Genomic DNA, 23,215 nt, shown 5'->3' with positions numbered 1-23,215 from the left:
AAAGCTGTAACGGCGTATGTAGAAGTAAAAATCTAAAGTTAACTTTTATTTATAAATTTTTCTGATATAAAAAATTTTTTCGACTTCCGTATGTGGAACAGTTGCGTGATGCTCTTCTCGATGGAATACTTAAAAAGGTTTCATCGATGTTGTCACGAGAGAAAACGTGTCTACGACGTTACGCTTCAAACTTTTTACTAACTGCAGACGGCTTGTTGGATGAAAGTTTAAACCGTCTATACGAGTGGCTATATCAAGATTGTCGCGTCACGTACTCGCAGCAGCGTCGTCATAAAGTAGAGGAAGCGATCACGTGGCTTGCATTAATCCGAGTTAAGCGTGTATAATTTATTTTTTATCTTATCCTCATGATAATGAAAATAGTATTACTCTTATGTAGACAACTTATTTGACCATAATTCAGTGATTTAACAGTTATTATATCATCCCAATATAATAAAATTAGCTCCAAAAAAATTCCAAAATCCTTTTTTTTATGACAAAAATACTAGCTTTGACAGGAATTTTATCAAATCTTTTTTTAAAATTTGATCATTTTTATTTAATAATCATCTTAATTGTTATTCTCTTAGGCAATGACATTTTCATAAAACTCAAAGCTACTTCAAACATGTGTTGTTCAACTGAGGATCAATTACCCAGGTAGCAATTTAAATCCAGTCCTAATCTGGAGTTTGGAACATGGACCATTTGATTTTTGAGCTTTTTCGATTGATATTGCACTTATAAGAGAATTAATTCAGGCTCGGAAAAGAAAACGAGACCAGAGTCGTTAGTTAGTAGTTAGAAGTTAGTTGGAGAGTAAAAAGAGAAAAGGAAAAAGAAGGTAGGTAAAAGGGATAGTTGGAGACTGATAAAAAAATATTTCAATACGATGTATCATAATAAAAAATTGCTACCCGAGCTATCGTTAATATTGTCTCTTCTTAGATAATCAATTAGTGTTTAATTAGACAGCGCACGTTCAAAGTTAACTTCAGCTTCATTAAATAATTGTGATATTATTGAGTAGAAGAGCAATTATTGAGTCCAAGGTCATTCTAAGAAAATTAATTTAATATTTAATTAAATGAAGTTTTGTTATATTAAAAAAAAAATATATTTATATTGATCAATGAAGGTCGGAGTGGAGATCAGTATTTCGTAAAGTGATTGTTTGAATAGAGTAATTTAAACTTGGATAAAAAAATATTTAGTTAATCGTCTTAATAGCATAGAAAAAAAACCAAGACAAAAAAGCTTATCTAGTGGAACAAGTGGTGTCTGACCAAAGTCTGGTAGTTTTACTGAAAAAATCTTCTTAATGAAATTAAAATAATCTTTATGAAGAAATGAAGGAAAATATTTTTCTAAATTAAATGTACTGTTTTCATTACGAAATATTCTAATGTTTGTAATCTCATTGCGCAATGTGATTTCATGTCAACTCAATAATAGTGAAATTTTTATGCCAAAATAAAAGAAAAATGTTGATAAATTGATCGTTTATGGATCTATTTAATCAATTATGTATAAAAGAAATTTAATTTGGCTATTCAGTAATTTTTGTTTGTTTGTATAGTTGTAATGAAAAAATAAAAATAAATGGATGCAAATGAATGATAGACTCAAAGTAATTATAGAGTTGACACAAAAAAAGCTCAAATTTATTTTCTAGCATATAATGAAATTCTCGATGAATTACATTAATTCGAGTAATCAAAGTCTGACCTAAATCGAATAACAGCAAAGTAATGATCGATACACAATGTCATCATAGTTGATTGGATATATAAGTTTAAATGGGTATTGAAAGTTAAAACGAAGGCATCAGGCATATTTCAGGCAGCCGCGTAATAAGTTAGACCATTTATGAGTGCTCCGGTCGTTATACAATATATTTTAGCGTGCGGCGTGCTACTTTGTAGGTATGAGCTATCGTGGATGACAGGTCCACGTTCTTTATTACTTCCATTTCATTGCAGAGTGCATCAATGCAATGGCTGTGTGTGAAATGCAGGCACACGCATTCACGGTGCAGTCAGTAGTTAATTTAGGGTCGATTGCAGGTGCATCACAGGCTCTCTCGTAATGTTGGTAAGATTATAGTTACCCGGGCCTTGGTGCCACTGTGATCTCCACTGGTGTAGGAGGAAGGACTCACCCGGTATCCACCCAGATTGTTCACCACGCACGTGAACGTTGCGTCTCGTCCTTGTGCAATTGTTACGTTTTCCAAAGGATAAAGGAAGTCAGGTTCCAAGCTCGTCACTGAAACAGTCAATTGTAATTTCTATTGAACTTGATACTACTTCTAGGTAAATACGCATTTCCAAGGAAGTATCTTATTGCTGTAAATTTCCGTTCAAACAGGAAGTATACAAGTAATAAAGAGTTATATATATATAAGACATAAATATACAAATGTGCTACAACACGCTAAAAACATTGCATTTCATTTTACTACCATATTTACATTAATTCTGTATTTTATAGGCTACTTAATGCGACATCACGTTCCCGCTCTGTCGTTTTCAGTCTACCTTATGAATCAAATTGTTTGATCATGTCATTTTCGTATCTTTTTATGTTAAATATTTTAGTCTTTACAATTAATTTTCTTCTCTATTTTATGTATTATTATATCGTTGAAAAAATTACATTCTTTTAAATAAAAAATTTACTATAAACATTCATGTTGTTGTAAAAAAGTGATTTTCTTTCTTTTTCCACTTTTTTGTTTAATAGCTGCTATTTCCTGCCTGATGAATGCTACATTTAAGTGTAATGTGCAATAAAATATACATAAATTTCACGTAAACATTTTCTTGATATTTCTTGATTTAATTAAAAAAGAAGTGTATGTGTTTTAATTGAAAATCAAATTTTTTAGTAATCGTTATGTTTTTATTTCAAATTATTGTCTAGTAAATTCTAAATATAAATATTTAACAATAACTGTTATGTTGATCTTTTTTTTTTGTTCGAGTTTCTATGTTCTGTTACATTTTTTATTTGAAAAAAATAAAAATTAACTTAATTGAAAATTTAGTTTGATCATCAGATTTGTAAATAAAATTCTTTTTTATGCTAGAGAGATTTTTTTTAATTGGTCATTTTGCTACAACTTCCCTAAGGCACTAGTTAAAAATGAAAAAAAAGTTTTAGCCATAAACTAGATTCGAACATTGACCAGACACTGATTAAGGTCGATTTCAACCAATAAACATAAAAACCCAGACTCATATTAAAGTATTAAGTAATTTTAATGTAATTAAATTTTTTAATTTTTCATACACTGATGCATATGAGAATCATCATTTGTTTATTAAAAAACGTATTAATAAATTTCTCTGGACAACATTAAATACTTCACTCAGTATGTTTTTAAAAACATCTCAACTCAGAATTATGAATGAATCTTTTGAACAATATTATATATGAGATTAAGGTTGGGAAAAAATGTTTCACAACATGTTTATTTTTTTTGAAAAAAAAAGTACTTCCATAAGTTAAATAAATGAAGATAAGTCATGTGAAATATCTTTTATTTAAAGAAGTGGCATAATAAAATGAAGAAAAGCGTAAAGTAGATGAAAATTCTGTAGGGACTAATAATTCTAGCTCAAAGTGTGCTCGTCTTGACAAAGCATCGAATTAGCGGTGAGTGCGACGGATGTTCATTAAAATTGTCCGTACGTCCGTTTCCTTTGCCTGAGTCACTGTGTGGTTGGACATATACCACCATGGAGTGAAGAGCGAAAATAGCAGATGGAGTAGGAGCACATAGAGAGTAGTAGTCCACCGGGGAATCAGACCCGACAGCCTGAATTTTCACGAAAAACAAACTCTCACCGATCCCTGCGGTAGCTGTTATAGTAACGTCCAACCCGTCCAAAGACAATGAGATAGTAACTGCGTCTATTTCATTGTGTTTTGTGTGCTCGAATAAACATCCTGAAAAATTGCCCAAATAAATAAGACTATCTACACACTCAGACAGGAGTCTTAATCATTTTTTTTCCCATTCAATTCATCGACATTGTTTTCCACTGCATATTCAAAAAGTCTCGATGTATTCAACTCTGTTTTTATTTTTCTAAAACATTTTTTTTTTGTTTTTACTGAATTATAGTTCAGAATTTTTGTTATTTTCGTTCTCATTTTTATTTTATTCTTTAGAATATTTTTAAAATTCATAAAATTATAATTACATGTAACTTGATAGAAAAACTGCATTTTTGTTTTAGACTTGGAGACTTACTAAAATTTATGTTCATAAAATGAGAATGTTAATAAAGATAACGTATTCATGAAATGAATGTTTTAAGCATTGAATCGTTATGTATATATATATTTATTAAATTACTAAAAATAATTTATCATTTTATAATATATCCAGAGAAAAGAAACTTTATTTTATTTTTGAAATTATATATAAAATAAACTTCAACTTATTGACGTACGTATGTATGTATATCTATAGAAATCCTATGGGTTATTTGCATTCAAAAGCTATTCTTTTACGATGAAAGCTTTTCAGTTTAAATAATTTATGATGATATTTTTCATGAAACAAGCGCATGGATTTCAATGCACGCGATAAAAATTGTCAATTTAAATGACGACCATATTAGATTTGATATTATGATATCTGAGAAATTATGAAGTATTAATTTATCGTTAATATCACACAATGACATGACTGTAGGAACATTTCACCTTCACTATTTGACTTCCCACTGGGTTTTCTTTGTCACATACTATGCTCCTTCTAATTTGACATGAAACATCCGACTATCTACTGGATCGTGGCGAAAACCGATGTGGTGCACAGAAGACATTGAAGAAAGAAGGAATGATGAAACTCGACGTTTACTTGGGCTTGCCAGCTGTTGTTGTCGTCTATAGGGAATTTCTCGAGCTTCGAGTTGTATATAGAGTTGATGGGTATATATCATTAAGATGGATATGATGGAATGATGAAATCCGGATGTGTAAAAGTAATAAAAATTATTGCTAGCAATCAAATGGATTGATTTTGGAAATTTTATCAAGCTTTTATTTGATCAAAAAAAATTTTTCTTCTCATTTGTAAACATTTTAATTTATTTTCCTATGAAAACACTAAGAGAAACAATGAAATATTTAATAAATTAATTGTAATTAATTATTTTATTAATTTAATAAAATTCTTAATAATTTTAAAAAATACTTTTTCATTTAGGTTTCATTATAAATTCAAGTGTTTTTCAATAGAATACATAAAGAACGTTTTAATGAGTTTTAATGTTGAACTTTCATAAATAAATTATAAAATTTAATGCACTTTAAAGTGTTCAAAAAATAAATACAAAATGCTAAAATTAGTTTATGACATTTTCACATTAAGCATTGAACTGAAAATTAAATGAGTGAAATTATTTCTTAAAACTTATTAAATAATTGTCATTACTGAATAAAATATTTTAATTAAAAAATTCACAATAAACAAATTGTTTTCAGTAAAGGGCCTGTGACACTAGTGTGATTATGATTAAGAATGAAATTATTCTTAATCTAGGAATATCATTTTTTCAGTGTATGTATCGAGTTTTTCACGCGAAGACGTGGTTACGATGTGGTCCATGGCAATATAAAGTAACGTGAAACAGTCGTGCATTATTCACAGCATGAATTATTGATGAGTTGAGTGTAAAATATGAACGACGTCGAGTCGTTATCAACGACTAGCAGCTTGCTTGGGCACGAAGCTCCATTTTGGCTACGTTGTTCTGAAAGAACAAATGGGATGGGCCAAACGACACCGCGCATATTATATTACTTCTTTTTCTTTTTTCCCTCCAAGATATCTACTCTTCTTTTCCCTTTTAATTTGTCGAATTTAATGACACAGTCATTTATATGCATCAAATCCCATCAAAATATTTTGTACTTCAAGACCACAAAATTTAGTATGTCTTTTATACAATGCTGTTAGTAATTTCATCTCTCCGGTGATTGAACTTCCTCTTTAGTTATTGAATTAAAACAATCCATTTTTCAAGATGAAGTTTATTTTTAAAAAAAAAATTCAGATAAAATATCCAATTGATTTTTAATTAGTGGACTGATTTTAATATTTAAATAATATTTCTTCTAAATAATAGCAAATGCAAAATGGATCAAATTTTTAGTGATAAATTTATCTTGAGTTCCATCAATGTATAAAATAGTTTAAATTTTAATATTATTTATTCAAATATCTCATATTTACAATGCAATACCATTGAGCCTTGAATAATGGAATAAAACTGAATTAACTACTTTACAATTGTCTCATTGAAAATTCTATTGATATTATCATAAATTTTCAATCTTCCTAAAGAAACTACCATCATCCAACAATTCTTCTTTATCTTAAGTGCCTTTTAAGTAGTAAAAAACATTTGTATTACTTCATTTTTTATTTACCTCAACATATTTTCAATTAATTAAAATAAATGTTAAGTATTCAACAAACAAGTTTATCAACACTATTCAGAAGAAGATAACTGGAAAACAGAAGTTAATGCACTGTGTCAGCAAAGTAGTCTCACCAGAATATCTTGGAAACTAGATAGTGATGAAGGAAACGATCATAACCAGTAAACTTGCATTTCTAGTAAATTAATTGCAATGACAAGTCCAGTTGTATTGGCAAATAAACATCAGTAGCAGAAGTTGAACGGATGCTGTTTGCAACTATCCCTAGTACCTGTACTCACGAATACCACGAACTGCGAGTGACATTGCCAGCCAATCAGCCAACATCTGTCGTGTCCTCACGACCGATTTGCTAGTCCTACAGCCACGGTTGTTTTCTTGATGATATTTTTCATAAATTGGAACGAGAGAAGGCAAGCTTTTCTTTTTTTTTTTTTAATTAAAATTGTCAAATTCAATCTTACCTGTGGGTACGCCAAGAATAGTCAGCACGGCGAAGAAAATGCGATGATAGAGCATTGTATAGCACAGCAAACCAGAGCGACTGGCGCATCCGGCATGAGACCGAAACCAGATCAAGACAGACGTCAATGAAATTCTATTCCACGACCTCTGTCATCCTCCAAGCCACTCGTTCCTCTACTTTTCGTTTCTCCTGAAGCAGCATCCCTACAAATACAACCAAAAATACGCTTATGTACATGGATATAGATGAATATTTGCTATCTATATGGATATTTAGCTGTGAATTTATTTATTTTTACTTCAACATCTACAAATCTATGATTTATTTTTTCTTGAGAAAAAATTATAAATAACGCCTGTTTCCTTTTTTGAATTTACGTGTATAGATAAAGTCATTCGTGAGTTAGTGGCTAGTGTAAGTGATACGACTGAAGGTTTAATCCGACAGCCAGAAAAAAACTTGATTGATGGGCTTACCTATTTGCATTTTGTGTATACGTTATCTTTCTCTTGGCAAACAATATAAGCAATGACTTTTTTACATTTTTTTTTGTTTGGACATCTTTTTAATGATTGTTAAGCTCTTTTGACACTTTTCTTAGTGTTTGTTTTAAACTTTGTTTCAACTTGAATAAAATATTTTTGTTCATTTATCTACAATTATTATTTAAAGATCACAATTTCTCTCTTAATTATAAATTAATCGTATAATAAACAAACAAAAAAATTAATCAATTAATTTATTTAATTTTTATTTTTAATCAATTAAGGAAATATCAGTTTATGTCTATTAAAAAAACATTTCCATGACCGAAATACATTTTTTTCCCTGTTCATATAATTTGTTTAAATACAATATGAATTTACATATTAACATGAGAATCAAATGGAAACAAAGTTATTTCAATATCCAGTCATAAATAATAATAACTGTAGGTAATAACATTTAAATAGATAAATAATAACCTCATGACGTATATTCCACATGAAAAAATATTTTCATCTTTTTTATTTATTCTGACATTTGTATGTAAACCTATAAACACATGATGTGGATGGGCTTATATGAATGTCATGACTATGCCATTTTGATAGACAGTGCGTATGTATTTGTAAATAGAATTTATATGTGCATTCATTCGTACATCTGACCCATAGATGATTTTAAAGCAAACATATGTGCAATTCAGGTATCTGAGTATATGTTCAAGTTACATATACGCGAATATTCATACAACCATAATATAACCATCATCATCAATAGATGTGGACTCTTGTTGCTCAATATCACACACGTTGCTTCTATTGTTACTATTACGAACGATTACCGTCAAGCGGTGATTAATAACCGGATCATTTCAACGTCGTACTTTGAAGCACGAAACTCTTGTTATTTCTGTATTTGTCACGAGTACGAAAATGAATTTTAGATTATTTTTGATGATAGTTGATCATTTGAATAAATATGTCAGCATGAAAATAGATATCAGTTTATTATAATCTAATATATAAATACTAATAAAAATTTATCTCATTTTTCTACAACTCGAAGTTATCATCTACAATGAAATATATTTGTAATTGATGAATTAAAGTGGATATTTTTTATCAACACAAAAGGAGATAGATAAAAATTTTCTAGTGCTCAAAACAATACAACGGGAATGTGTCGAAAAATTTGAACGAGAAATATTTCCAGTATTGTAGCTACTTTAAATTTTGTTTGGGTGTAATAAAATTGTAGATAAATTTATTAAATTATATATTTCTCGATCTCAGCATAATCGGATAGCGTGTTTTATTTTTTAAAAATATCTGACATTCAGATACAAAGAAATAGTGACCCAGGATGAGTAAAAATGAATGACAGTAAGTAAGGATCAGCAAGAATTTCAAGTGTATAAATAGAAATGCTCTTAAAGACAAGTAAAAAGACTCCAGGAATAAAAAGTTATTTTTATATGATATCAATTGTTAGGGAAATAATATCAAATATTTTTACAGTAATATTTTATTGATTAACAAAAAAGAATAACTTAAATTTAAAAAATTGTTTTAACTTTATTTTGTTTCTGTTTCACTTGATTTGAAGATGAATAAATTCCTAAAGAACTCAAGTAGACGAAATAATTTTAATTCTTTAAAAAAAAAGGTTCTTCAAGATGTAGAAATTTCACTCAAGTTACAAGTGATGCAATGATTTAACCAAGTTGCTTGGCGTTTCATCTAAAGTATCTCGATAAAATCCAAGAGATTTAAAATCTCGAGGAGAGTAAATATCAAGTATGATCTAAAGAAATTTTCAGTAAGTTCATTGGATAATCTTGGCATAAAATTGATTGTCCTGTGGCCTCTTCTCGGTTTTACTGTCGAGACAAGTCTGTCGGAGACAAAATCAATTACAGAGTCTAGAAGGAGCGTGAGAGAACGTCAGAGACCATCGGAGTTGAAGGCGTGTCGTGGAGACGAGCTAAAGAATCTGGTGGATTTTTAAAGGGAAAAGGGGATAGTGAGAGTTGACTGAATGACACTAGAGAGACATGTCGATATCGTTCGCGACCCTTGCATTTTTTTCCGCCCACTCCATTAACATCTCATTATCAACACCTCGGTGCTTTTACCATCTTCCTTGTCGTCTTTCACTTGCTAGAACATACCCAACAATCTTTTCTTTTCTCCTACCTTTCACCACAAAATATCCCAAGTCCAAACTTCCATTAAAATATCTTGCCAACAGTACTCATCACTTTTTTTCCTATTTTCTTCCTTTTATTCATGCTATCAAAATTACTTACAAACATCCTGTTTACTTATTCACCTTAATTATTCATTCACAGTTTTTTTTTCGTATTATCTAAATGTGTTTATTTTTTACGGAAATACTTGGTCGTGTACTGTTGGATGTAAAGAAATTCCCTCATCCTTTTTTTTGTTTATTTTTAAAGACTTTTTAAAAATGTATCAGTGTTGTTGAGTAAATTAATGATATTTGAGCATTATGTATAAATATAATTTATAAATTCCAAAGTAAATATTTTGCAATTACTTAATATTAAAAAAAAAGTTATCCATGCTTAATATTTAAATAGAGATGTAGCAGTAAACTCTGAAGAGAAATATTAAAATTTTCTCCAAGTAAGATTTCACCAAAAAAATAAATAATATTTTAATATTTGTCAAAAAGCAAGATTTTATTCCTAAATAAAGTTCCAATTCTGCCACGACTTGGATTCATCTCAAAACACTTAGTTTATTATGTTTAAGTTACAATAAATTTCTGTTTACTAAATGTCTTTAATTATATAATTCAAATTTATTAAAAATAAAAATGCATCTTTAAACATGTTTTCCCTCTTCATAAAACTTTCATTATTTGTCCAGATTTTTTTTTTTATTAAATACATTCATTTATAATTAAATTATCAACATATTGTAGTTGAATAAAAATTCAATTGCTCTAAAAATTTTTGACTTTAATCTAAACAACATGATTTATCAATATAAATTTTTATTTAATTTAACTTGACATCAGTATTAAATAAAAAACCATTTTTTTAAATAAATTGCATTTTTATTTTCAATTAAAAATTGTATTTTTGCATGAGAAAAAATTTTAAATTACCTGAAAATAATTGACAATATTAACAAAGACATGAGTCAAGTTTACATCAATTATAATAACAAAAAGCCTGAAAAGTTTCACCCATGAGTACATCTGGAAGAGGCCTCAAAAAGGATGAAAATGTCGATAATAAAAGCAAGAAGTTTACGAGTATAATTCGTGTTCCAGCTATACGTGACTCTCTTTCTTGACTATTGAGAAGAGAAGAAGAGAGACAGTAGTAAGCAGAGCCCTATTATTTTCCGCAGTGTCACGGAGGTGTAATGGAAATAACTATGGCGTACCGAGTGGAATAACAGTTTCGTGAGGGAATTGCAAAATCGCGGATGAGCCGGATTGTATATTTGTGTGAGTTAATATTATCTATACATATATATACATATGTATCTGTATAATACGAGGGGGTACATTTCAACATACACACTGTCATGAAGCGTGCGTTGAGCTCGTTGTCTCCTTGTAGGTATATACTACTTGCTCATGAACATGAGAGTTTCACTGACATAATCCATATAAACGAATTAGCCTTGTACAACGGTTTAGTTGTTGTGTACCTAGGATAGAATAATCTAGATCTAGAGTTCTCCACTCATATCAATGTTTTCACCAATTCTATCTTGCTGCTTCTCTTGTGGATTCTACACATCTTGATGACATCACAAACTATCTTGACCTCGTTGTACTTTGGCATCTGTTTCTTACATTGTATCAACATTAATTAATTAAATAACAATATTAATACCATTTTTAGAATACTTCTCTTGGATTATTAAACATTTTTGTGCTTTGAAAAATTTCTGAATTGTTTCTGAAGATGAAGCAAGTGAAGAAACATTCTTTGCTTTAATAGATAAAATACCAAAGCAAGTTTCATATTTTTTTACTTGAAGAATTTGATGAGACATGACATCAAATTTCAAACAAATGATGAAGTTTAATTGACATGGTGAAGTTTGATTTATTTAAATGAGTTTGAATCGATTAGATCAATGTATACATATAGTTTATAATAAAGTTTGTATGTTAATAACTCAGAGTGCTTCATTAACTACTGAAAACGCAGACATCTTTTGTATACCACAACCCCTTGTATAAGAAAAGCCATCCAAGATCGTACAACCACTGAGATAATTACAAATTCCAGTATAGTATTAATTGAAGAACATTTTGTTACTTAACATGCACCATTTCACATAATTATATCTTTCTTGCTTCGAAACTGAAACTTTTACTCAATTATTTTTTCTCAAAGTTTTTCATCCTGATCTCATCAATTTTTTCTCTCTCTTTCTTTTTCTTCATATAATTTGCAATTTAAAAGTAAACTCCAAATGCATTGAATAGTTTTTATATTCCAAGTTTATTGAATTTTACAATTTTTTTTTCTTTTGATTAAAATAGTTTTACGGATCAAGAAAAGGAGATACTTCGGTTGAATATTTCTCTACTACCTTTTACCAGCTCGTTAAAACTACAACCCTACTCAAGTTATAAATTTCTCTTGCTTAAAGGTTGTAAAATTATCTAAATAAAATAGACAATGAAAAGGTTAAAGACAAGAAGTCAAAACGTTCTGGCTTGCAATCAAGCTTGAATGATTATAAGCTGCTCTTGCCATGACAGCATCATGAATGGAGTATCATGTATTAAGTATTGAATAACATTATGTCAAGATAGACAAGTATTACATCTCCTAGATAGTAATAGTCTACTTACTCTATTGTTCTTAATTGTAATATATACCCTATTATCTTGTATTGATATCATCAACCATCAGCAGTTATTTTTAGGGCTTCTCTGAGGATGATGATGGTGATGGCGTTGATGATGTTGTGCTGACAAGGGTCTGTAAGGCTTGTCAATTTTGTTAAAATTGCATAGAAGATTCCTAACACGTCGTGAGAAAAAATTTATGGCAATGGTCGCTGGATGTCGACGTGACTTTTCACGATCTAGAGGATGATACTTGAACTAGGACTTTGCTGAACTAGGTGGAATACACACGATTACATTTCCATCCACGTCAATTGATTTGAGAATCGTACGTGCTAACGAATCAGCTGTATTGTCATGTTCGCAAGTGGTGATAAAAATTAAATCGCTGCAACAATTTATGTCTCAAATCACACCTCTTTAAATTTTATTCTTTTTATATTTTGCTTCATTGATGATTGATGAAAATGTTGGCAATTCATCTTTATACAAAATTAATTTAGCCCATTGATGTCATGATGTTTTTATTTGACAATTTAAAATATTTTCTAGTTATTTTGTTAATTAATGTATCCAATTAAATAAACAATTGAACTGAATTAATATATGTTCAATGTCAGAATGAAATATTGAATAAAATGAAAACTATTAATTTGTCATTGTAGTTTAAAATTTATGAATTTTCTAATCCATCACTATTTTAAATGATAAATTTTGTTAATGTCTATGATCAAAGGTATATAGAGTTGATGCTACGTTACTTGTCGAATCGATTTCCGTAACGGAAATTTTTGACATCGACATACAATGGAATGTACTTGTCCTCATGGAAAAATCGGAAAACTGTCAAGCCATAGAACTGACATACTCTGTGGTATACTTGTTCGGAGAATCTTGGCAAAACTTTGAGTACTTAGCAGTTCTGAAGCTTCAGATAATTTTCAATATTCGCTACTATTAATAATAAATATTGAAAAAAAAATATTTATCAATTATTTCTTCTAGTTTAAAACATAATAAATAAAAAGACTCGGATAAATTTTCACAAACAAAATTTAGTATAAACAAACCTTCAAAACATTGAAAAATTTATGAATACATTGTTATTAGCATTGTTTAGAGTTAATAAGAATTAAATAAGGTTCTCAAGAATTTTTTAATTTTAATAAAATTCCATTGTTTTAAAAGAAAAAAATGTCCTTTGTTTTTTTTGTAGATGATATCACTCTTATATTTATAACGAAAAATTTAATTAATTAAAGTACAGTTAATTAATTCAATTTATTCAAAAAACGTTTGTTTTGTAAATTCTGACCATAATCAAAATTATTTAGATGAATAAAAATATTATATACATTAAAGTAAAAGACTAAAAATTTACAAAATAAAGTTTCGAGGATATTTCAAGATATTGTTTTTCAATTTAAGAAAATGATTTTTGTTCAACTAAATTTCCTTTTCCACACAAAACAACAAAGTAATTTTTCTTTCTATTCTGCCCATACTCTTCCTAAGTTCCGGTGTACAAAAAAAATTTTCTGATATCTTCCAAGTATATAACCAATGTTTAAATAAAAAAAGAATGTCGAAGGAATTCAAAAAAACAAAAAACTGGTTGCAAAGAATACAAATATGCAATCTAATCCATGTTATTTTGTACATAGTGCTGTCTGTGTGAGAACTTTTGAGAATGTCGATGTGTCAAAGAAGCATCGACAATATTGGAATTGAACAGGAAATGACTCGCCGTAGTATCAAGTCTTGCTAAGAGGAAATTTTCTAGTGTTTAACCTTGAATCGATCTAAGTATTGAAGAGAAAAAAGTGCAAGAGATATTCTACTGTGTCAAGAGAATTTCCGTCGATGTGAGGCTAGTGAAAAGGGGGTTGGTTTAAAGGCAAACCACGTAGAGCGTGTGAATCGGGCCGAGAGTGGGATGCAGTGGTCAGCAGAATCAGTCTGCTACGGAATCCATATAGCGGCCACTCAACCGAATCGAAAGTGCCTTTAGTCCACCTGGAGTCTGCATATGAGAGAGTGCAATGTTAACATCATACCAGGTGTTATATGCGTATTTTTCACAGTATGAAGCATCGAGTGGACTTGATCTTTTACTCTACAACATCAAAACATTATGATTTCTTTAAACAACTTCAAACGCTTTTGCTTTCATTCATCTCTTTTTCAATGACATACAGAGAAATACAGCTTTTTTCCCCCGATCTCGACTTTCTTTTTACTTCAATTTATGCTTATGTGCCTTGTATGTTTATCAACAATATAGCTCAAGTAATTTAAAAGAGTGTTTTTTATCTACATAACGGAATTAGTTTTGATATAAACCATAATAGAATTCAACAAATTCACAGTGAAGTGGGACTTTTGGAGGATTTAAAAAAATTTAAGTTAAAAGTATTAAAAAATTGGAAAATTTTTAATAAAAAGCTTAATACAGATTGTATGATTAATGAGATAATACTTTGATTGTTTGTATTTTATTGAAATTATTGCAAATTGATATATAAAATATTAAATACCATAAATATCAAATATTGATGCATACTTTAATTCTGAACGAGTATTATATTTATTGACTTTTTTAATCCATCATAATAACGATCATCAACAATAAAACGATTAATCATTCATAACCCTGGTAATAAATTATGAGATCTATAAAAACAGTTAACATTTGTTTTATCACTGATATTTACTTGGAAAATAACAAATTGTATAAATTAAGAAAAAAAATAAATAAAAGTATTTTTAGAGCTTTTCTTTTTTAATTTTACACTTATTTATCTCTTGAATTTTTTTTTTTTTCTTAAATGTAGAGTATAATTATACTGTAATTGCCAGTCAGAATTCTTAAAAACTTTAAATACAAGTCTGAAAAACTCTAAGTACACTTCGTGCTTAGAAAATGTATTGGATACTGGGTTTTCAACTCTTCGATTACAAGGCACACTACGGATAATTAGGAACGTGACGTGGCACAAGTGTACCCGCCACTCATGTTTATCGTGACAAAATAGCTTTCAGTTTCTTACTGTAAAATTCGCATATATACACATCTATCTAATTAACTGTACATCATCTTCTTACAAACATAATCTATTGTTCTAAAAAAAAAGGAAAACGTCATTCATATAAAAATATTTAATTAATTCAACCTCCTTTTTTTTTATTTTAACTTTAACTTAGCATAAACCTACAATAAACATTAATAAAAAGCCATATGTGTGAAGCTTTTGAACTTATAAAAAAAATACCGCATATTTTTTCACACTTTGAAGTTGAATATATTCGGAGTAAAATGAAATTCTCAGACGAATAAAAGCAAATTTTTGTGTCTCCATATTAACCGTAAACCAATGAAATTAATTCTCAGTTGGTTTGACATAAAAGAATGTAATATAGGAGAGCCTTTGTTGAATGTAGGCAAACATAATCCTTTTTTTTATGTGCTTCTTCGTGAGTATGTATGTATGTAAAATAACAAATATACGTATGTGAGTCTGGCAACATTGTGAAATTCTAAGCGCAGTATCAGGATCAGGAGTCACTGCGGTAGACTATTGGCCACCAACCTCAGGTCAATGTTTTATGTATATGATGGTGATGCTGATATAAATATATCTACATGTGTGTATGTATATGCCACACATATAATAGTTAAAATATACGCACTGGATGTATGCAGGCTACGTTTGTAGATTGAAAGGTCGAGTCTCGAGTGCAATAACTATGGCCGTGTTGAAGAGTACTTTGATGTTGATGCATTAACTTGTACCTTTGCCAGCTTTAGTGACTGGTCAACGCGTTAAAACGAAAGCATGAGATTACAGTGAATTCTAACAAGCTTTGATTCTGACCAGACATTGAAACTTTAACAAGCATCTTTTGATTTTAGATCCATTAGATAGAATCCAATGGATAGACTTGGAACAAAAAAAATAGTAACTTATGAGAAATGGAAAACTTCACTAGTAGAAAGACTAGAGATGGAAAGTTTCTATCTAATGTTTATTTCGTGCACACAATATTGCTTCCAATATTACTTATAAACAGTTCAACCTAGAATAGAATAGAATACTTGGGATTGATCTCTTCAACGATTTTTTTTGGTATTTTGTAACTTTATAAATTCTCAATAATGTTTGCTGAGAAAGAGATTATGCGACCAACTTGGAGCAATCTCTGCTAAGAGTTTTGTGTTTCTTTACATTCTACTTTGTAATCGATATTTTCACTCAATCTTTGAGTTCTTAATAAACAATTGGAATGAATTATTTAAAAAATTATTAGGTTAATACTGACTAAGATTGGAAAAAATTATTATAAATATTAAATTCCATAGATTTAAAAAAAAAACCAGTTCAACTCTATCAATATTTTATTCATTTGAACATGATATTAATGTATGAAATCAAAGTATCTAAATTTCAGTTGAAGTCAGTTAAAGATACATAAAAGATCTTAAAAAAATGAAATGTAATCTTATTTTAATTCTATGAATAGTATCTTTAATCTTTTAAATAAATTCAATTTTCAAAAGATAGATTACATAACAATATTCAATTTTATTTCATGTAAATCCAAAGTCTCGCTCAATAAAGTCTCGAACAAATGTAGGTAAGATTTAGGAATGAAATAGCAATTGGAATATTACAAATTACAAGGCAATAGTTGAATAGCAGAACACGGAGAGTGGAGAACTAGACGGGGAAAGAGGATGAAAATTGAGCTAGAGTGGGTATAGGAAAGGAGGGAGACAACTTGTTGCATACTCGGTGACATACAATGCTATTCTATAATGTTTCTATGTCTAAAGGTCTTCATAGTTTATGTAATTCTATTGCATTTAATGAATAATTTAAATATGAAATTGTATTTTAGATGAATAATACACTTTATTTACTCACTACTTCCTAAATCTCTTTTGAAAAAAAAAATGTTGTCCTTTTCAATAAAATAATTTATTCTCTGTGCAACTATTAATTTGATTGATGGTATTGAAACTAATTGGCCAAAGAGTTTAGATTTGATTTGAAACAAACAAACATTAGAGTTAAATATAGAGAGAGAGAAAATTATAAAGTGAGAGTAAGCCCAACACTGATTAGTATAAAGGTTTTAAATGAATCCCAGGTGAGATAGCTGAAGAGGTTGTTGCTATTTGAGTTTAAGTTGCACATGCAATTACTAACTGACACAAGTCAAGCAATAATGCAATAATTGATTTTATCAAGAAACTTTGTTGCTTTAGTACATCAAGGCAAACTTGTTATCATGAATTTTGTGAACATTACTTGGATACATGACTGACAGGTTTAGATGTTATGTTTTAAAAACATTTGATTATCTTCTTTAATAAGTTTTAAACATAATTACTTAGTATACTAATGACCTATAATTTATTCATAGTTTTTATAGAGATTAAATTGAAAATAAACATTTTAAAAAGTTTCAATGTGTGCTGATGAATATTGTATTTAATTATTTTTGTTTTGAGTGATTATATAATATTGCTCTAAAAGTTTGAACAAATTTTTTACGACTACGTAGAAAGTTTCTAGATTTTTTTAATGGAAAAAAATGTGGATGATTTTTTTGAATATAAAAAAACATAGTTTGTTGAACTTGTTAGGAATAAACATGGAGACCAATTTGTGAGATAAATGTGCTGATTGACATGATTATACTTTCGTAAGAACATTAAGGTTCTTAAATAATCATTAGAAGGAATTTAATTTTTATTGACAAAAAGATCTAATTCTGAGGAAATTGATTAAGTAACCAATTAAAATTAACGAATGTCCATACACAGTTCTCTTGTGGTCACAGATGACCCTGATGACGTATTCCTATGGTATATTGTCAAGTAATGGTAAAGTCCATTATTATCCTTCAACTAAAGATATCTTTAACAAATAAATGAGTGAATATTTGAAGAAATTTTAAAAAAAAGAAGAAGTAGTAAATAAGAGTAAAAGTCTACAAATGAGTAAATTGCATTAGATAAAGTCAGCATCTGGTGAGGTAAGTAGATTTAAGTATAGAAAGCAGGATTACGATAGAATGAGGCTGTTTCAGTGGGTGGTCGTACCTAAATCTTAGCTAATAGTTCCGTCTCGCTGAGATGCGTCTCGTAATTTAGCTTCACGGCCTCATCTACCTCCGCTCTACATCTCCCAACAGCTCTCATAGCCAGAATTCGTCCTTCCTTTGCCTCTGACTCACGGCAGTTTCCTTACTCGGCACATAAGACCACTCGTTATTTCTGTCTTATATGAAAAGCAAAGTGTTACTGTGTCCCAGCGGCAATCTTGACTGTATTAACGCCTTCATCCAACCTTAATGAATCCCTCACTCAGCTAACTTGACGCTTCTCATCACACTGTACTCGAGTTATGCCTCTTGATCTTTTGCACTTTCATATTTCTCATATAATCTTTAACTTCTTATCTCTTTACTCCTTTTACCTGTTTTGAGTGCTTTTTAAGACTGAAAATATGAATCGAGAAAGCTTAATAATACGTAAAGTTCTAAAATTTTAATAAAATCAATTACTTTTCTAATAAAAAAAAAAATTTCCATCATAAATCATCCAATTATTTTATAAATAAACAAATATTTAACTCTTGTTAATTTAAAAAATGTTTTTTTACTGAGTTGTTTAAAATATTCTAAAACAAATTTATTTTTTTATTTATTATTAAATTTAAAATATTCTTCATTTTTTTGAACTACTAACAAAATTTAAAATTAATTTTTAAATTTTTTTATAAAAATATATTTTAATAAAAAATATCATAGACTAAAAATATGAGAGAAAAAGCATGAAGCTCGTCAAAAATTTTGACACGACAGTACTTGTAATTGTACAGTAAAACGTGACGACATTAATACTTGAACTGCAAAGTTTGATAAATTTTCAAGTGAATTAACCAGTCGTTAAGGAAGATGAAAATGAATTACAAATGTAAACAGTTTGAATAATTGATGATTTAAGAGTGTAATTATAATAATTATAATAATTGAATAAAGTTAGATGGAAAATAGTTGAAGTAGGTGAATATTAAAAGGGGTAGAAGCAAGTGTTAAAGAAGGACAAAGATAGATGGTTGGCTAGCATCGAGAAAGAAGAGCTAGTATAGGGGAGCTTGGGAAGCTCATTCGCGCTCTACAGAGCCCATCTCATACGGGTTCAGGGGACAAATTATTTCCCCATTTTATAGCCGGCTAAAATATAAATCAAGTTCTAAATTAAATTCCTCTCACCCTGCGCTTTGGCGCGTGCGCTCCCACAGAATCTCCGGCCAACTATAACGAGCGTTTTATACCGTATTCATGTGAGAGAGAAGGAGAGGTGTTCTTTCATTTATTCCGAAAATTAAATGAATAACATTCCAATTATAAACGTCCAATTATAAATGTTTTTTTTTTCATTACATTATTACTTCACTTAGGATATTAACTCTCGAGAAGCTACATAAAATATTAAGCTCTCATCGGATGTATTCGAAAATGGACAATTTATTATTTTATATTTCCAAAGTTTAGCACTGAATTAAATCAAACATTATTATCTCTATAAATATCCGCTTTTATTCCACTTTCAACCAAATTTCATTTAACACATTTCCACAGTTAAAGAAAATTATTTCTTTGAGTTGGTTTAAAATTGGTCTCAAGCATTATGTTACGATAAATTTATTGTAATAATAGATTTGATCATTTTATCAAAGAAAAGGAATAAACGATTTTCATGGTATGAGAAGTAATTAATTTTTTTAACAGTTTAATTTCAAATGTTGAATAAAATTAATCACAAATTAAACAGAATGATTGATAAAATAAATGAGTTATTTGAAATTTCATTTTTTGATAAAATTTATCAAGAACAACTCAACAGAATAATTGTCATTGTTTTAATATCTGTCAATTGTAGTTTTAAATATTTTAATATAAGTATATTGAAAAAAAAATTTTTTACCATTTAATTATGAAGGAAAATGGTATCAATGAGTTGGTAATATTTTCTTGAGAATATTAGTCTTATTTATAAATTATAACTTCATAAGTATTGAAAGGCTTTTTGTTAGTACGGAATTGATTCTGTTAGAGAAAGGGTGAAAAGTCAAGTCTCCATAATGGTAAAGAGAAGTGAAAAAAGAGAATAAAGGGGTGAGAGAAGAAAGCTCAGGGGTTTAAAGACGAAGAGTATTAAAATATACGCAAGAAGAAAAGAGAAGAAAAATAAAAGAGGAAGGAAGTAAGAGAAATTCAGGGTTCTAGCAAAGTGCCGTCGTAGTGAATTCACGGGTACTCTTTAACAGTAGCTATATATACATAAAAGCAGAATTCTGTCTTTCTCTCACTTAGACTGGAGGCGAGCTGAAAGTTGAAGGGGTGAACTACCGGTCTCCGTTCCATTGGTGGTCTCCCTCGACCCCTCTGGATAATTAAACGAAATTCATTTACATAGCTCGAGTAATACGAGCTCAGTAGTGTTCGTAGTAGCGTCATCGTACCCTTATACAGTTCTCCCTATTCCTTCTCACTTCTGTACCGTTACTTTGCTTGCCAGTCAGTGCGAACTTGAGTGTTAAGTTTATAGTAAAAGACTTTTTACTTCCCCTTACCCCTCTTTTCACTTCAATTTAAACAATTGACTCCTTTTCACTTTTCATTTCTCTATTGAAAATTTTGATCAATCACCAAAACTCTATTTTTTTTGACTAATTTACTCTTTTACTATTTTTCCTTTCTTCTTCCATCATCACCCTTCTATATACTATTACTATTCTTCACTTTGACTTGTGTTCTCTTTGAAATGCCGACTCGAATCCTACTTTTTCTCTGTCAGCAAGAAAAAATGCTGTATATAGGCACCGTATGAAACATGTCGAATTACCAAAAGCATCTAACATTACATTGCAACCGCGAACTCATTGCTCAAATGGATTCTGCTCTGGAAATATAAATATAAACGAAGAGCATGGAATGAGCGTCAGCCAACCCACTAGTCTTACATAATAAACAACATGGATATTTCGAAATGCATTGGCGGTAAACATTTTCCCCCTCTTTCTTGCACTACCATTCTGTTATTCTAGATGTACAAGAGTTGGCAAGTATCAGATAACAATTAGAACCCATTATTAACTCGTGCCTTTAGCTATCTTACACGAATGTATAAATTATTTCACTTGATATTATTTAAGGAAATTACATTTTTATTCTACTTTAATTGCTGAAAATACTTCTATCTAATTACCACTCAAACATTGACTTTAATCTTCAAAATAAAATTGATAATTAAATATTTTTAGTTTTTTTACATCGAATTTACTGGAAAATAAAATCCAACTATACGTTTAAAAATAATTCGTATTAACAAATAAATATTTGTTTTACTAAATACAAAATTTTTCTTTATTATATAAATTAAATTTATTTATCAATCAATCACAGTAAAAATAAAAATTTTTGGAAAGAATCCCTGTCACCAATAATACATTTCGAAAATTAAATTCAATAAATACCACCATAAATCACTGTGTCAAAAAGATTTCCATACAAAAGTCATAATGTTTAGTAACCAAAGTAGATATTTAGTTGAAGAATATTTGATAAAAAAAAAAAAAAAAACATTTAAAAGAGAAATATGGAAAAATTAATCGTGAAAAATCGGTAAAAGATTATAAAACAGATGATGATAAACATAGTGTGACAATTTAAAGCAACTATTGGCAGATTAGATGGTGAATGAATTTAACAGTAGAATATCGTTGATTGAATTGGTCATTACTGATTTGAGTGTACGTTAGTATGGGTTCAAAATGATGAGTACATATAATATGTAGGTAAATCTAGTGTGATCCCCAGGCCACATGTGAAGGCTATCGGACAGGTTTGTGGTAGCAGGCCGATTGATCCATCCGATTAACGTTTTGAATATTATCTCGAGCTTAAAATTGCCACAACTAATATTTTGTCGAATGTAAAATTGTTAATGGAATATTTTAGTGATAGTAAAATCACTAATTTACTGATTAATAGTAATAATCGATTGGTCAATTAAATTATTCATATATTTTTACAATACTCATTTAATTTATAAACGTTATAATCATTATAAAAATTTAAAAAAACCGAATAAAAAAAATTTATTTGATGTGATTATATAATAAAATGTTCCACTAAAAGAGAAGCAGTACAATTTGATTTGACTTGGAATATTAGTAGAGGAATTTTTGGAGCAATAAAAAATACTTTATACTGAAAAACAGATGGTTTCAAGTACCTAAAGCCTTATTTAAACCACTTCAGCCTTTTAAAACCACTACAACCTCTGAATACTTAATTAAGCTGTACAAAAAATTAATAACAATAGAGCTTATATGATCTCCTCCGACCTCTAATTTTTAATTCTGTGGTTCATCTTAAAAGAATTTTTGTTCTTTGATCAAATATTCTTATGAAAAAAATCTAAGAACAATTCATTTATTAATAATAATTCAAGTATATTAGCAAACTTGTTAAAAAAAAAAAGCTTGAGCGAATTTTTTTTTTTTTGCAAAATTAAAGTTCTTTAATTTCCTTAAACGAGGTAGAAATCGTTTATTAAAATTAATAGACTATTCATACTTTCATAATTCGTAATCGTGATTTACAATTGAACATTTTATGATATTCTTATTGTCAAGATTTAATTTTGATTTTAGTTTTCAAAGTGAATATTCATAAAACAAAAATTTTTAGTTAAAGATTAATTTTAATTATCTAATTTTTTTTTGTTAATTCGAGATATTCTTATTTAATTTAAAATCAATGAATTATTTATTTATTTAACAAATTTTGGACTATGTATCATTGTGTATCAATGATTTACGTTATATTATTATTATTATCAATTTTTTATTTAACTTTCTTGTAACGAAT

The 23,215-nt window shown here is 29.0% G+C and overlaps 1 protein-coding gene across 3 annotated transcripts in view; it reads right to left on the bottom strand.

The window, feature by feature from the left end:
- Nucleotides 1–23,215, bottom strand: part of LOC118072679 (lachesin-like) — a 55,887-nt gene that overhangs the window by 9,094 nt on the left and 23,578 nt on the right. For 2 of the 3 annotated variants that reach the window (XM_035092728.1, XM_035092727.1), the window contains exons 2-3: nucleotides 6,930–7,134; nucleotides 2,114–2,271 (exon numbers count right to left, since the gene is read on the bottom strand). In XM_035092728.1, coding sequence (XP_034948619.1) covers nucleotides 2,114–2,271; nucleotides 6,930–6,984 — 213 coding nt within the window. In that variant the 5' untranslated portion in view covers nucleotides 6,985–7,134. Of the gene's footprint in view, nucleotides 1–2,113; nucleotides 2,272–6,929; nucleotides 7,135–18,374; nucleotides 18,488–23,215 lie in introns of those variants that run through there. The other variant, XM_035092729.1, reaches the window with a different exon arrangement.

This window comes from Chelonus insularis, unplaced genomic scaffold (assembly GCF_013357705.1).
Source record: "Chelonus insularis isolate UGA/USDA-ARS -01 unplaced genomic scaffold, ASM1335770v1 contig_94_pilon, whole genome shotgun sequence".
Classification (NCBI taxonomy): Eukaryota; Metazoa; Arthropoda; class Insecta; order Hymenoptera; family Braconidae; genus Chelonus; species Chelonus insularis.
This window is presented reverse-complemented; position numbering and strand designations above follow the sequence as displayed.